Here is a 13,057-nt window from a genome sequence, read left to right as displayed (position 1 = left end):
AAAACCCTAACCAAAAAACCAAAAACCCAAACCCCAAAATGTGCCGATTATGTGAAAAATGAAAATAAGTGACACGAGGTTAAAATTTGAAACGGCTTTCTTTTCTTTCATCAATCTTGAACTTTTGTCATAGTTAAGGGGCTCATTTATCATATTATTTTAACGAAGGGTGTTGATAGAAAATGAAGAAGATTTTCGGGAAAACCCTTCTTAAAACCTAGGACCTGCAACTAGTAGCCGGAGGAAAAGATAGATGGAGACGGCGGCGATTGGCGTGACTGAGATAGAAGGAAGGGGAAGGGCAATGGTGGCTCTACGCCCTTTAAAAGCAGGTGAAATCGTTCTCAGGGACTCCCCTATCGTTCTTTACTCTGCTCTTCCTTTTCACTCGGACGATCACCAGAAAAACAACAATTGCTACTGCTCCCATTGCTTCACCAGCATCTCACAGCAGCCGCAAAACGTCTCTTGCTCCACCTGCGGATCCCGATTCTGTACCTTCGAATGCCAATCCGTCGCTTCCACCACCTCCCACACCCCGTGGGTCTGCCAAGCGCTAATACGGCTCCGGAAATACTTTTCCGACCACCATCAACCACTAGACCTCCAGCTCCAGGCTCGTTTTCTGGTTTCTGCTTACAACCTCGCACGTGTCTCCCCAGATAGGTTTCGGATGTTGTCGTCCCTTCAAGGATCCGTTCCTTCTCAGCCCGATGCGGATTCCTCTGCGACCTTTCTCCATTCGCTTATCTCTTCCATCTGCCCACCTCCGCCCCTCGAATTAGGGTTTTCTTTGGAATTAACTTCTGTTCTGCTGGCCAAGGACAAGCTCAACGCCTTCGGATTAATGGAACCTTTTTCAGAAGAAAGGGAAGGGAGATCCGTCAGGGCATACGGGATCTATCCAATGGCATCTTTCTTCAACCATGATTGCCTTCCAAATGCTTGCAGGTTTGATTATATTGATGTTGCTGGATCGGCCTCAGGTAACAACACTGACATCACCATTAGAATGATCCATGATGTCCCGCAAGAAAGGGAAATCTGTTTGAGTTATTTCCCAGTGAATCTTAAGTACGCAGAACGTCAGAAGAGTCTCAGGGATGATTACGGGTTCCTATGTGACTGTGATCGATGCAAGGTGGAGGCGAATTGGTCTGAAAGCGACGATGATGGATTAGAAGTTGATGCCATTGATGAAGAAGAAGATGAGGACACCTCCGGTGTTATGGATGAGGACCCTGATGAACAAATGCAAGATGAAGAAGACACTGATGCGATGAAAGGAGAAGATGACTTTCCTCATGCTTATTTCTTCCTGACTTACATGTGTGATCGAAAGAACTGTTGGGGCACATTGGCTCCCCTGCCTCCATCTGTTACCACAACTCCTAGCGTAATGGAGTGTAATCTTTGTGGAACCTGTAAAAATCTTGATCAGGTATGAATATGATGCAATTTATTAGTATAAAGTTGGGTTTTTGATTAAATGTGTTTACCCATCTTGTTGACTAAAAGAATGAAAATTAAAAGTTAAAAGTTCTTGGTGAATGTTGTATTGGTCTTTTAAGAAAAATTGTAGCTTTGAGTATCTTCCAACTAAAGATTTGTTGTGTAACATGGTATAATCTATCCGTCATGGATTGTAAGGTCACCTTGTATTCATGAAAAATACCTAATAAAAGAGAACATGTGAAGAAGGTTATGTTTGATCATTGTAAACTTGTGCTGATGCTTTTTCTTGTCTTGATGTTTTCAAGAACCATGCAACTTGTAAAATAGCAACATACTTTACTCTAGACCAATACGAGAAATATACTTTATTTTTTTTACCCATAAGAATATGTATTTTCATTTATTTACTGATAATACCTACATAACATGAAAATTCTAAAATGCTTACAAGTGATAGATTATATATTGTTATTATTGGTAAAGAAATGTAAGTACATTGTTGTTAGGGTAAAGAAATATAAGTATATATTGCTATTTTCTGGGTAATAAATAAAGTATATTTTTTAAGTTTTCAGGTTGCATATTGCTATTATTGGTGATAAATATAAATATGATACCGTTATGAGTAAAAGACAATATAAACACATTGCTATTGATAACGAGCGTAAAGTACGTTGCTATTTCCTTGCAATTTCTTACAAGAATCTGTACAAAGGAACGATCAGAATGCAAACTTAGACTTCATCCATGTGCTTAAGCCAATTTCCAATATTTACATTTTGGCTACTGATTTTTGTACTTTCAAAGTTTTTCATCCCTTTCATTTAAAGGGATAATGACTTGAAAGGGTAACGAACTTTTCACTTTGTTGAACTTTATTTTTTTGCTTGATTTACCCTTGAATTATTTGAAATTGTTCATATTTTAACCTTATGACTGGTTACAACCAACCGGTCATAAGGGTAAAAGATGAACAATTTCAAATAATTTAGGGGTAAATCAAGCATGGAAAAATGTCAATGACTATATAAAGTATTCATCAAGGGGTAATATGGTCATTTATCACCATTCATCACTGGCGGTTAAAGATATAATTAAACAATACTGTTTCATTCAAATATGAACTCAGACATAAATTCTAACTAAGTCAACAACTATCAAATGACCATTCACTCTCAAATATAAAGATTTTTCTCAATCCTTCCACTCACATCACTAAGCTATTTGTCGACGAAGAAGAATATAAGATGATGTGAAGAAGAATCCTACCTAACCCTATAGTATAGTGCTCAATATCTCATATTGGGACGAACAAATGAGTGAATGGGTAATAGAAAATTCTAATTTCCCTAATTTTCTCAATGCTATTAAACTTAAGGTTTTTCTTTGTAACTTAATATTCACCAATGTAGGAATCAAGTAATTGATCATTATCCACTAAAAAAAAAACAAACAAAATACGTTATTGTCGGGTACACGGGACCAATCTTCTACTACATGGTTCAACTCAATACTAAAATAGCTTGTATTTAGGCAAAATTCTCATTGAATAGGAAGCTTTCGTTAAGCCATCCTAAAATATACATCTTATGGTAGAAGGACATTGACACCATCTTTATATACATGACATTTCGATTCTCACCGGAGAGATACAAAAGATAAAAATCTAGTCTTGCATGCTTGGGACAAAATGGTGTATGATCAAAAGAATTGAATGTGTCTAAACACATGTAGCTTTTTATAAGAAATTATTAATATTCTTTGGATTCACCCAATGTTTGGGCTCCAATGGAGCTAGGATATAAAATTAGGGAAGAACCGGGTAAAATATTGATCACTAAACTCAAAAGACCGGCCCATTTTCGAAGTAGGTGATTAGAATGTTATGGTGACTATTGACTGCACCACATATGCCATAAAGCTCTTTCTATTACCCATCTCACATGTTTCTATTATCAGATTTCTGCATTATGCTTTTATTTACTCATTTGATTGTAATTATGGTTTTCCTTGTGTTACATAGATGAATGTATATGAATCGTCTTGTAAAAAACAACTAAATCATGGCGTTGTAAGGGAGGAATGGATAAGTCGGAAGGGTGGTGGCATGTTGAGCCCATTCTTTTTATAAAATTATAAGTAACAAATAAGTAATAAAAAATTAGAAAATATGGATAAAGATAGAAGAGTCCTTTAATGTATGATAGAGACAATGTGGAACAAAATAAAGTTTAAGAATCCCTTCGATTGAAAAAAAATCATGAAGAATATCCTAAACCAAACGGATCATTCATATAATTTAATAAATTTAATATCAAATATAAAAGTTGAGTTATAAACATAAAAGATTTAAATACCAAATATACCAAAAAAAACCATGGTTACTTTTGTATAACTGTACCCACTTGTTGTTGCCCTAAGACAAGGCCCAAGGATTAAGGTTGGCCCGTGAACGACATAGTTTATCTTTTTGGGTTGAGTCTGTTGGGGGTGGGCCTGCCTGATACTGGCGCGAAAATTTCCCGCCAAGACTTGTATGACCTAAAAGGGGAGTAGTGCAGAGGAGAGCTCACACTCACAGAACAACGCAGGAGAGCGGACGAAATGGCGGGAGAAAATGCCGGAGGAGAAAACCGTCCTACTCAGTCGCCAGCTTCATCAGATCAAGGCGGTAACCCAAATTCCAGTCAATTTAATGGGAATCCACCGTCTACACCAGATTCTCCCACCTCTGCTGGATTTAACACAGATCAGCTTCCCTTCAATAGCCGTACCTCAGAGAATTACTCTGATTTCGACGACGATGAGGCTGCCGTTGATCCAAATATCATCAGGGATGAGCTTGATGATGGCGACGAGGATGAAGGGGAAGGTGAAGATCTTTTCAACGACAATTACATAGAGTAAGTTGTTTCTTCATTTTACCACCGTTTTTTTTTTCTTGCAGTATTTGTGTTATTCACAGACAGTTAAGTCTCTCTTTTTTCGCCGTATAGTGATTACCGGAGAATGGATGAACATGATCAATACGAGTCGGTTGGGCTGGACGATTCTCTGGAGGACGAGAGAGATTTGGATCAGATTATGGCAGATCGTAGGGCTGCAGAGATTGAGCTTGATACCAGGGAGGGTGTTGCGTCAAGGGCAAAGCTCCCCCATCTTCTCAACGACCAAGGTCAGTTAGGGTTTCTGATTTTGTGCTGTTTTATTTCCAGACCTTTTAATAATAAAGTATTGTCACTTAAATCTCCAAGTTTACTTTTTGTTTCTGGTCTACGGGTTGTAATGATTTATTTTTAGATTGCTATAAATGATATGTATTTCACATAGTTAACCAGAACACTACACCTATCTGTAAGGTGTTCATAATACTAAAGATTAGTAGCCATTTGCTTTTCATATCTGATTTCTTGGAGAACTATGTTTTAACTTTCTCTGGTTATCAAATGCTTGTTAACCATTTTTGGTCATGATTCATGAATTACACTTGTAAGCCTATATTAGGGATATGAATACCTAAACAAGGTTCAATTTTGTACTTTTGGTTACAGATACCGATGATGATAGCTACAGACCTTCAAAAAGAACTAGAGCTCCTCCTGGTCCACGTGGTGGCGATGACACTGATGCAATGCAAAGTTCTCCTGGCAGATCACAAAGGATTAACTCAGGAGAGGATGTTCCCATGACTGATGCGACAGATGATGACCAGTATGAGGTGCCCCTTTTCTATCTTATTTGAGTTCACGTTTCTCATTCATTAATCAGAAGTATCTCATCTTACAAATCATAGTCTGAACTATCATTTCTTGGCATTTCTATGTAGGATGATGAAAACGATGAAGGTGAGTTTGAGATGTACCGAGTTCAGGGAACACTTAGGGAATGGGTTACTAGAGATGAAGTACGCCGCTTTATTGCCAAGAAGTTCAAAGAGTTCATCCTTACTTATGAGAACCCAAAAAATGAAAACCATGATTTATTATATCTCAACCAGATAAATGAGATGGTGTCAGGTAAAGTGTCTCACTTTTGCCTAGCTTTTAACTTAGTAAAAGTTCCCAATGTGATAAAGTTATTCATATTTGCAGCCAACAAGTGCAGTCTGGAGATTGATTACAAACAGTTTATCTATATCCACCCAAATATCGCCATCTGGCTTGCAGATGCACCCCAATCTGTTCTTGAAGTCATGGAGGAAGTTGCTAATAAAGTTGTGTTCAGTATACATTCAAACTACAAAAGTATCCACCAGAAAATCTATGTCAGGGTAACCAACCTACCTGTTTATGATCAAATTCGCAACATAAGGTATGACATAACCTTATTGGTTGATTAAAAGCTGCTATATGTTAACTGAAATATACCCCATTTGGTAACATTCTTGAATGTTTCTCACAGGCAAATCCATTTAAACACAATGATCCGTATAGGAGGAGTTGTGACCCGAAGATCAGGAGTTTTTCCTCAGTTGCAGCAAGTGAAGTATGATTGTAACAAATGTGGAACAGTTTTAGGGCCTTTTATCCAAAATTCATATTCAGAAGTGAGAGTTGGGTCATGCCCAGAATGCCAATCAAAGGGTCCATTCACTGTCAACATTGAGCAGGTAACATGAAAAAGTATCTATATATACACTTATTAGTAAACATGACAAAGTAAGCTATATACACTATACTGATATATTTATATACTGTTTTGATTGTTACAGACTATATACAGAAATTACCAAAAGCTAACCCTTCAAGAAAGCCCTGGAATTGTTCCAGCTGGCAGATTGCCAAGACACAAGGAAGTCATACTTTTGAATGATCTGATTGATTGTGCTCGCCCTGGAGAAGAGATTGTACTATTCTTATTCTACCCTTTTGTTATATGCCTTGGTTTATTAACCTCATATCAGTAAACACCTAAACATTCTCTTCTTTTTTACTTTTCTTAAAACTTTACAGGAAGTCACAGGCATCTACACAAACAACTTTGACTTGTCTTTAAATACAAAAAACGGGTTTCCTGTGTTTGCCACAGTTATTGAAGCGAACCATGTTACAAAAAAACAAGACCTGTTTTCAGCCTATAAACTCACTGAAGAAGACAAGCAAGAAATTCATAAGTTGGCTAAAGATCCAAGAATTGGAGAAAGGGTATGTTTTTGTATTCTTGTTTACCAAAAGTTTTAGAAAAATACATTCTTACTCATTTTATTTTTGTTATTAATGAGCAGATAGTTAAGTCAATTGCCCCATCAATCTATGGACATGAAGACATAAAGACTGCAATAGCTCTTGCAATGTTTGGAGGACAAGAGAAGAATGTGAATGGGAAACACAGACTGCGTGGAGACATAAATGTTTTGCTGTTGGGTGATCCTGGAACTGCAAAATCCCAGTTTCTTAAGTAAGCATTTTTTTTTCTTCCCAAATTAAATCTTTATCAAAAACAGGCTTAATAATATATATATTTTTTTCAAGATATGTTGAGAAAACTGGACAAAGGGCAGTTTACACAACTGGAAAAGGAGCTTCTGCTGTAGGACTTACAGCAGCAGTCCACAAGGATCCAGTCACTAGAGAATGGACTCTTGAAGGAGGGGCTCTTGTTCTTGCTGATAAGGGTATATGTCTCATAGATGAATTCGACAAAATGAATGACCAAGATAGGTAACAAACATTCCTTTTGTTTATATTTTTTTAAATTTCCAATTAAAAATATATATTCAATTTTGACATTTGTTGACAGGGTAAGTATCCATGAAGCCATGGAACAGCAAAGTATCAGCATATCAAAAGCTGGAATAGTAACTTCTCTTCAAGCTCGTTGCTCTGTGATTGCTGCTGCTAATCCAATTGGAGGAAGATATGATTCCTCAAAAAACTTTTCACAAAATGTTGAGCTAACAGATCCCATTGTCTCAAGATTCGATGTTCTCTGTGTTGTAAAGGTTATACCTAATATCATTATAACCTTTTTTATTTTTTCATGTCTAATAACTTAATATACCAATATATATATATATATATATATATATATATATATATATATATATATATATATATATTAACAAACATGGTTTAATACAAATACAGGATGTGGTTGACCCTGTGATGGATGAAATGCTTGCTAAGTTTGTGGTTGATAGTCACTTCAAATCCCAAGCCAAAGGGTCCAACTTGGATGACAAATCCATGAACAATTCCCAAGAAGACATTGATGCCTCTGCCATGATGATGGATCCTGAGGTACCACAAAAATGACACAACTGCCCTTAGCTTTTGTGTTTTTTTTTTTTTTTTTTGATTTATTAAAGTTTGTTTTTTATTCAGATACTTCCTCAAGACATGCTGAAGAAGTACATCACGTTTGCGAAATTACACATCTTCCCAAAACTGCATGATGCTGATTTGGACAAACTTACACAAGTTTATGCTGAATTACGAAGAGAATCATCGGTAAGTTTTGTGATTTAATTTTTTTTTTATTTTTTTGGGTTAAAATGTTAAAATGTAATGTATGTTAATGCAATGTGTAGCATGGACAAGGGGTACCAATAGCAGTGAGACACATAGAATCAATGATAAGAATGTCGGAAGCTCATGCAAGAATGCATTTGAGGTCAAATGTGATTCAAGAAGATGTTGACATGGCCATTCGTGTCTTGCTTGACTCATTCATTTCCACACAGAAGTTTGGCGTGCAAAAGGCTTTACAGAAGGTAATTTTTTTTTTTGTTTCTACCTTTAAGATGTCTTTTTTTAAAAATAAAAATAAAAATAAAAACTGTGGGTGATGCAGAGCTTTAAGAAGTATATGACATACAAGAAAGATTTCAATAGGCTCGTGTTGCTTAAGTTGAATGAGTTGGTGAAGGAGGCTTTGCACTTTGAAGAGATTGTTTCTGGGACAAGAAAAAATGTTGGGTATATTGATGTCAAGGTGGAGGAGTTGCAAAGCAAGGTATGTATGCCATGTGTATATATCAATACCATGTATGCATGATGTATGTATGCTGACTGATTGTGGATGATGTGTGTTTGTGTGCAGGTTTCGGATCTTGGAATTACGGATTTGAAACCGTTTTTTACGAGTGCAGATTTTCTTAAAGGCAACTTTCAATTGGATGAAGAACGTGGTCTGATAAGGCATCATATGACCTTGTAGGAATTAAGATACGAGGAACTGTTTTTTTTTTTTTTAAGCATGTGGTTTCTTTGTGTTTCAAGTATTTAATTTAACTTATGACCGACTATTCAATGATAGATGATACACTTTTGCTAATTCACATGCTTGCATATTAGACAGGTTCTCTTTTATGGATTTATTTTACTTCTTTTATTTTCTTATGCAAAATGGAAATTATTAGTTCTATGATTCGGAAATGCTAATGTTCATTTTTTTATTAAAATTGAACAGTAACTTTTGAATGCTTTTGTAATGTATGTTTGGATATGGCTAAATTACAAAAAGGATAAATATATATTTAACATTTTTCTAATTTGGATAAGATAACGTAACATCAATAGAGTATATTTTCTTGAGCACCCCTCTCCAAGTTACACCTTACAATCTCTGAAGTTTTGAGTAGAATGTTCTAAAGATATATGTAACTGGAAATCCTTATCAAAAGATCTGATTCAAAACCATTCGAAATTTTAGATATTTGAAAATTTGAATATCCAAAAATCAGATTTGATATCCGAAATATTTGTTTTTTAGTTATTTTTAATATTTATGATTTTATAATATAATAGATCTGAAGAGTTAGGCTTAGATTGTTTTTTATAATAAGGTTATTGAAAACCTATTTTCTATTCTAGTGTTTGTTTCAAAAGTATTTACCATATTAATATTTCTTTCTATTTTTCTTTACTTCTATTTTTTTAATGTTTGTTTATTTTAAATACCCGGTTTTCTCTCTTTTTTTTTTCTCTTTTTTTTCACATTCTTACTTTCTTTATTATTATTTTTAAATAACAGTTTTATTTAAGTTTTTTTTATACCTTTTTTTACTTTTTTTTTTTTTTTAAATTAAAGCTTTTTAAACTTTCTATTTCTGCTTTTCTATTTTAAAAATCCGTTTTTCTATACAAACCCTGATAATCAAATTTTAGCCGTCATAAATTTAACATACAACGTATTTTAAGGTGCAAAACCCAAACATTACACATATAACATCATCATAGAAGTTTTGTTTAAGCTTTGTGGAGGTGAAACTCACAATCGAAATTACTCTATCGGAAAACACCATCAGATGAATCTCTTTCAAAGCCTTTCTCTTATTATTCCTTGACTTCTAATAGAGATTATATCAACAACTATAGATATGGATATACTTTTCACTCTCTCTACTTCTTAATCCAATTTGTTAAAAATGCTCATCATAATCTATTTAGCGATCGAAATCTGAAACATATCTCATCTCGATCTCAACAATTACTTGCACATAAGCACACATTTGAGGTTCGACTGTGATGGCAGATCCAGAGGCGGTAATAGGCTAAGGGCGATGGTTATAACAAAGGTTGGGCGGTAATGACAATGTCGAATATGGCAGTTCAATAGTGTTTTTATCATATCTGTGTTTTTGTTAGCGGAATGGTAGAGAGAGGGGAGAGGGGAGATCGATGTTCCAGAAGTCGTCGGAGAAAAGGATAGTGACTATGTCGTTGATGGTGGTGTCAATCGTTGGAAATCTAGCTCTCGATAATGGATAGAAAAAGTGAGATCTCTTAGATAGATGAACTTGCTGATAAGAGAGATATCAAATCTTTTGAATAAGATATTATGTGTTTAAGAAAATGGGTTTTGATTTCCCAATATTTACGATCATGCCACTTCTCTTTTATGTTATTAAGAGGGTGTTTGAATAGAGAAAAATAGGTTGTTTATTGCTTATTGCTTAATCTTAACGTAATAAGCATATTTAAGTGTTTGTATATGAGTCTTTAAAAATCAGCTTATTATAATAGGAATAAGCCAAATAAACTGATTTTTAAAATCAAGCAAATAGCAAATATTGCTTATTACTTATTCATCATTTTATTAAACATTTAAAATGTTTATTGCTTACTCATTTATTCCCCCATCTAAACTATTTATCCAACCACCCTTCTACCGGTATCCCTTCTCTCTCTTCTGCGCACTGCGCTTCTCTCCGCCGTGCCTCTCACGGGTGACGTCTTTAACCATCGACACCCAGCCGACAGGTCTGCCCAGCCTCAGTAAAGCCGCGGTCGCCTTCTACTATTGATTCATTGATTCCAGCGAGCGTTATCACTGCTATCTCTCCTTAAGCGTATGTTTTCCACTTTTCGATTTTAACCAATCATAAATTTGAAGTTTTTATTTATTATTGTTATAGTATAATGCTACGTATACCATCTGTAATGTGTTAATTTGATTTCTGAGATGCACTTGGCTTCGAAGAATGAGGGTTATGTTTAAGTTTTTGGGGTTTTATGAAATCTGAATGGAAGGTTTTCTATAATTAACAGTGTTTGGTTGGTTAAATGGTAGCTTACGTAGAAGAGGGCTTGCAGTAACGATGATGAAATAGTGAAGAAATGTTATATACAGTAGATTTTGCGCAGGGTTCTTGAGTAAACATTAAGTATGCAACAACTATTCCTTGAATCTGAAGCTTACAATGTTGTTTTGTCTATGTTGCAGAATCTGGTTGAAAGTTAAAGCTGCGAAACAATGGTAGCTAAGAAAGGTGCACGTGTTCCATTACAAGCCATTGTTGTAGCTGACATGTTGAGCACAAAGTTGAGACCTATCACCCTGGAATGCCCGGAAGTTCTTTTACCATTAGTGAACACCCCCATGATCGACTACACATTAGCATGGCTGGAATCTGCAGATGTTGAAGAAGTTTTTGTGTTGTGTTGTTGTTCACATTCCAAAGAAATAATCAACTACCTGGACAAGTCGAAATGGGAACAAAAACCAAACTTTTCAGTGACAACAATCGAATCCCAGAATTGTACAAGTGCTTTACGTGATGTGATTCAAGGTGATTTCATACTTGTTAGTGGTGATACTGTAAGCAACATGATGCTGAAACAAGCCCTTGAAGAACACAAAGAGAGAAAAGTAAAGGACAAGAATGGTGTTATGACAATGGTGATCAACCAATCAGAAGTTGGAACTGATGAATTAATCATGGCCATCGATCCTACTACAAAAGAACTCCTGTATTATGAAGATAAAGTAGATGGTGATCTGAAATTTGATAAGTCACATCTCAGTGTGAACCCCTGTTTATGTTTACACAATGATAAACAAGATTGTTACATAGACATATGTTCACCACAAGTCCTTAGTCTTTTCACTGACAATTTTGATTACCAACATCTGCATGGGCAGTTTGTTAAAGGATTACTTGTTGATGAGCTTGTGTTGGTTCTTTGGTTTATTCCGTTATGAAATTGGCACTTAATAATTCAAATAAGTATGGTAATGATTTGGTGAAGGAAACGAATGATGCCATTTCAAAATAGGGGAAATTGTTGACATTTTTTTTTCGAGGTATTGATGAGAGAATTCAAGTGATATTGAAATTTGAGGAAATGTGTTTGGAGTCTGCCAAGGAGTATGCACCCTTGTTTGTGCAGGTTCTGAATATTTTATATGATGAAGATATCATTCAAGAGGATGTCATTCTTGAATGGGCTAATCACAAGGAACATGCAGCAGATGAATCAGATAAGATTTTTGTTAAGCAATCCCAAAAGTTTATTCAAGGTCAACAAAATATTTACTTATTTACCCTTAGGTCTGTTTCTTTTGTTGTGTTCAATGGGACACAAACTATAAACTTTTTGTCCCACATAGAAAGACATGGCACAGGGATTTGATTTCTTGTCTGTGTGAATGCCCTTATATCTAATGTATTTTTTTTCTTATTTTTTGTGCAGAAACTGTTTTGAAGAGGTTGAATGAAGGAGGTGTAAAAGTGAAGAAGAAAAGGCGACTAAGGAGTTAGTGTTTCAGATGTTGAAACCTATGTTTTTTTGGTTACATTTTGGATGGTTTATGATTTAAACATAGAAGGGTGAGGGGCTAAAGTGTAATACTGCCTAGTGTTTGCAAGAACAAAACAAAGGCTAGGAACTCACCGTGAAGGTCAAAAAAATGGTTGTGGAAGTACCAAACAAAGGCCGGTGAAACAAGAGGAGGAAGGGATGACCGGAGTTGGTGTCGACCCACTTATTATTTTGTTTTTATATTTTAAATTAACAAAACATAAACAAATAATATAAAAAGTCAAAAAAGAAATACATTTGGGCAATATAGCCATTTCATGTCTTATGAAACTTCAAAGGATTTCTGAGTTAAAAAATACCCCAAACAACTATCCGTGTAATTTACTCTCTATTTAATAACATAGTTCCATACATAAAACATTTTTTCTGTAATTCTATATTGTTAAAACAAACTAGGATTGACTTTATACATTGATCATTTACATGAAAAAAATAAACTCCAACATACTTCTACCTAAATCATCATCAAATCAAGAGATAGATAATTATTATTAGTTTTTCGAAACGTCTTAAAAACATCAACGAATATCTTATTATCGAGTCAATGAATAGCAAGT

General features: G+C 35.1%; 3 protein-coding genes across 4 annotated transcripts; all 3 read left to right on the top strand.

Moving 5' to 3' along the window:
• Window positions 1-224: 224 nt before the first annotated feature.
• Window positions 225-1,715, top strand: ASHR2 (ASH1-related protein 2). The gene has a single exon (XM_079030009.1). It carries the CDS (start codon window positions 254-256, stop codon window positions 1,445-1,447), a length of 1,194 nt encoding a protein of 397 aa, XP_078886135.1. The 5' UTR covers window positions 225-253; the 3' UTR covers window positions 1,448-1,715.
• A 2,306-nt stretch (window positions 1,716-4,021) lies between these two features.
• On the top strand, window positions 4,022-8,730 carry MCM2 (minichromosome maintenance (MCM2/3/5) family protein). The gene is made up of 16 exons (XM_079030008.1): window positions 4,022-4,358; window positions 4,452-4,630; window positions 5,007-5,173; window positions 5,282-5,471; window positions 5,547-5,766; window positions 5,857-6,064; window positions 6,167-6,301; window positions 6,408-6,599; window positions 6,680-6,852; window positions 6,927-7,115; window positions 7,195-7,396; window positions 7,542-7,694; window positions 7,779-7,904; window positions 7,985-8,167; window positions 8,248-8,409; window positions 8,497-8,730. The coding sequence occupies exons 1-16, from the start codon at window positions 4,060-4,062 to the stop codon at window positions 8,611-8,613; spliced, it is 2,895 nt and encodes a 964-aa protein (XP_078886134.1). The 5' UTR covers window positions 4,022-4,059; the 3' UTR covers window positions 8,614-8,730.
• A 1,814-nt stretch (window positions 8,731-10,544) lies between these two features.
• On the top strand, window positions 10,545-12,808 carry LOC145092108 (translation initiation factor eIF2B subunit epsilon-like). 2 transcript variants are annotated; one of them, XR_013702431.1, is made up of 3 exons: window positions 10,545-10,747; window positions 11,122-12,198; window positions 12,372-12,808. XR_013702431.1 is itself a non-coding variant. In XM_079030007.1 (2 exons), exon 2 carries the CDS (start codon window positions 11,152-11,154, stop codon window positions 11,878-11,880), a length of 729 nt encoding a protein of 242 aa, XP_078886133.1. In that variant the 5' UTR covers window positions 10,545-10,747; window positions 11,122-11,151; the 3' UTR covers window positions 11,881-12,808. The 2 variants fall into 2 exon arrangements, 1 of the variants encoding a protein (XP_078886133.1); XM_079030007.1 differs by having other exon boundaries at window positions 11,122-12,808.
• The last annotated feature ends 249 nt before the right edge of the window (window positions 12,809-13,057 follow it).

Source organism: Lactuca serriola, chromosome 3 (assembly GCF_051521515.1).
Source record: "Lactuca serriola cultivar US96UC23 chromosome 3, Lser_US96UC23_V15, whole genome shotgun sequence".
Taxonomy (NCBI): Eukaryota; Viridiplantae; Streptophyta; class Magnoliopsida; order Asterales; family Asteraceae; genus Lactuca; species Lactuca serriola.
Note: the sequence above shows the minus strand (reverse complement) of the source record. Positions and strands in the feature narration are given on the sequence as shown.

Coding starts and splice junctions, on each gene's coding strand:
- ASHR2 (XM_079030009.1), top strand. CDS start 254: ATGGAGACGGCGGCGATTGGCGTGACTGAGATAGAAGGAAGGGGAAGG.
- MCM2 (XM_079030008.1), top strand. CDS start 4,060: ATGGCGGGAGAAAATGCCGGAGGAGAAAACCGTCCTACTCAGTCGCCA. Junction 6,853..6,926: donor GCAAAATCCCAGTTTCTTAA/GTAAGCATTTTT, acceptor ATTTTTTTCAAG/ATATGTTGAGAAAACTGGAC. Junction 7,695..7,778: donor CCATGATGATGGATCCTGAG/GTACCACAAAAA, acceptor TTTTTTATTCAG/ATACTTCCTCAAGACATGCT.
- LOC145092108 (XM_079030007.1), top strand. CDS start 11,152: ATGGTAGCTAAGAAAGGTGCACGTGTTCCATTACAAGCCATTGTTGTA.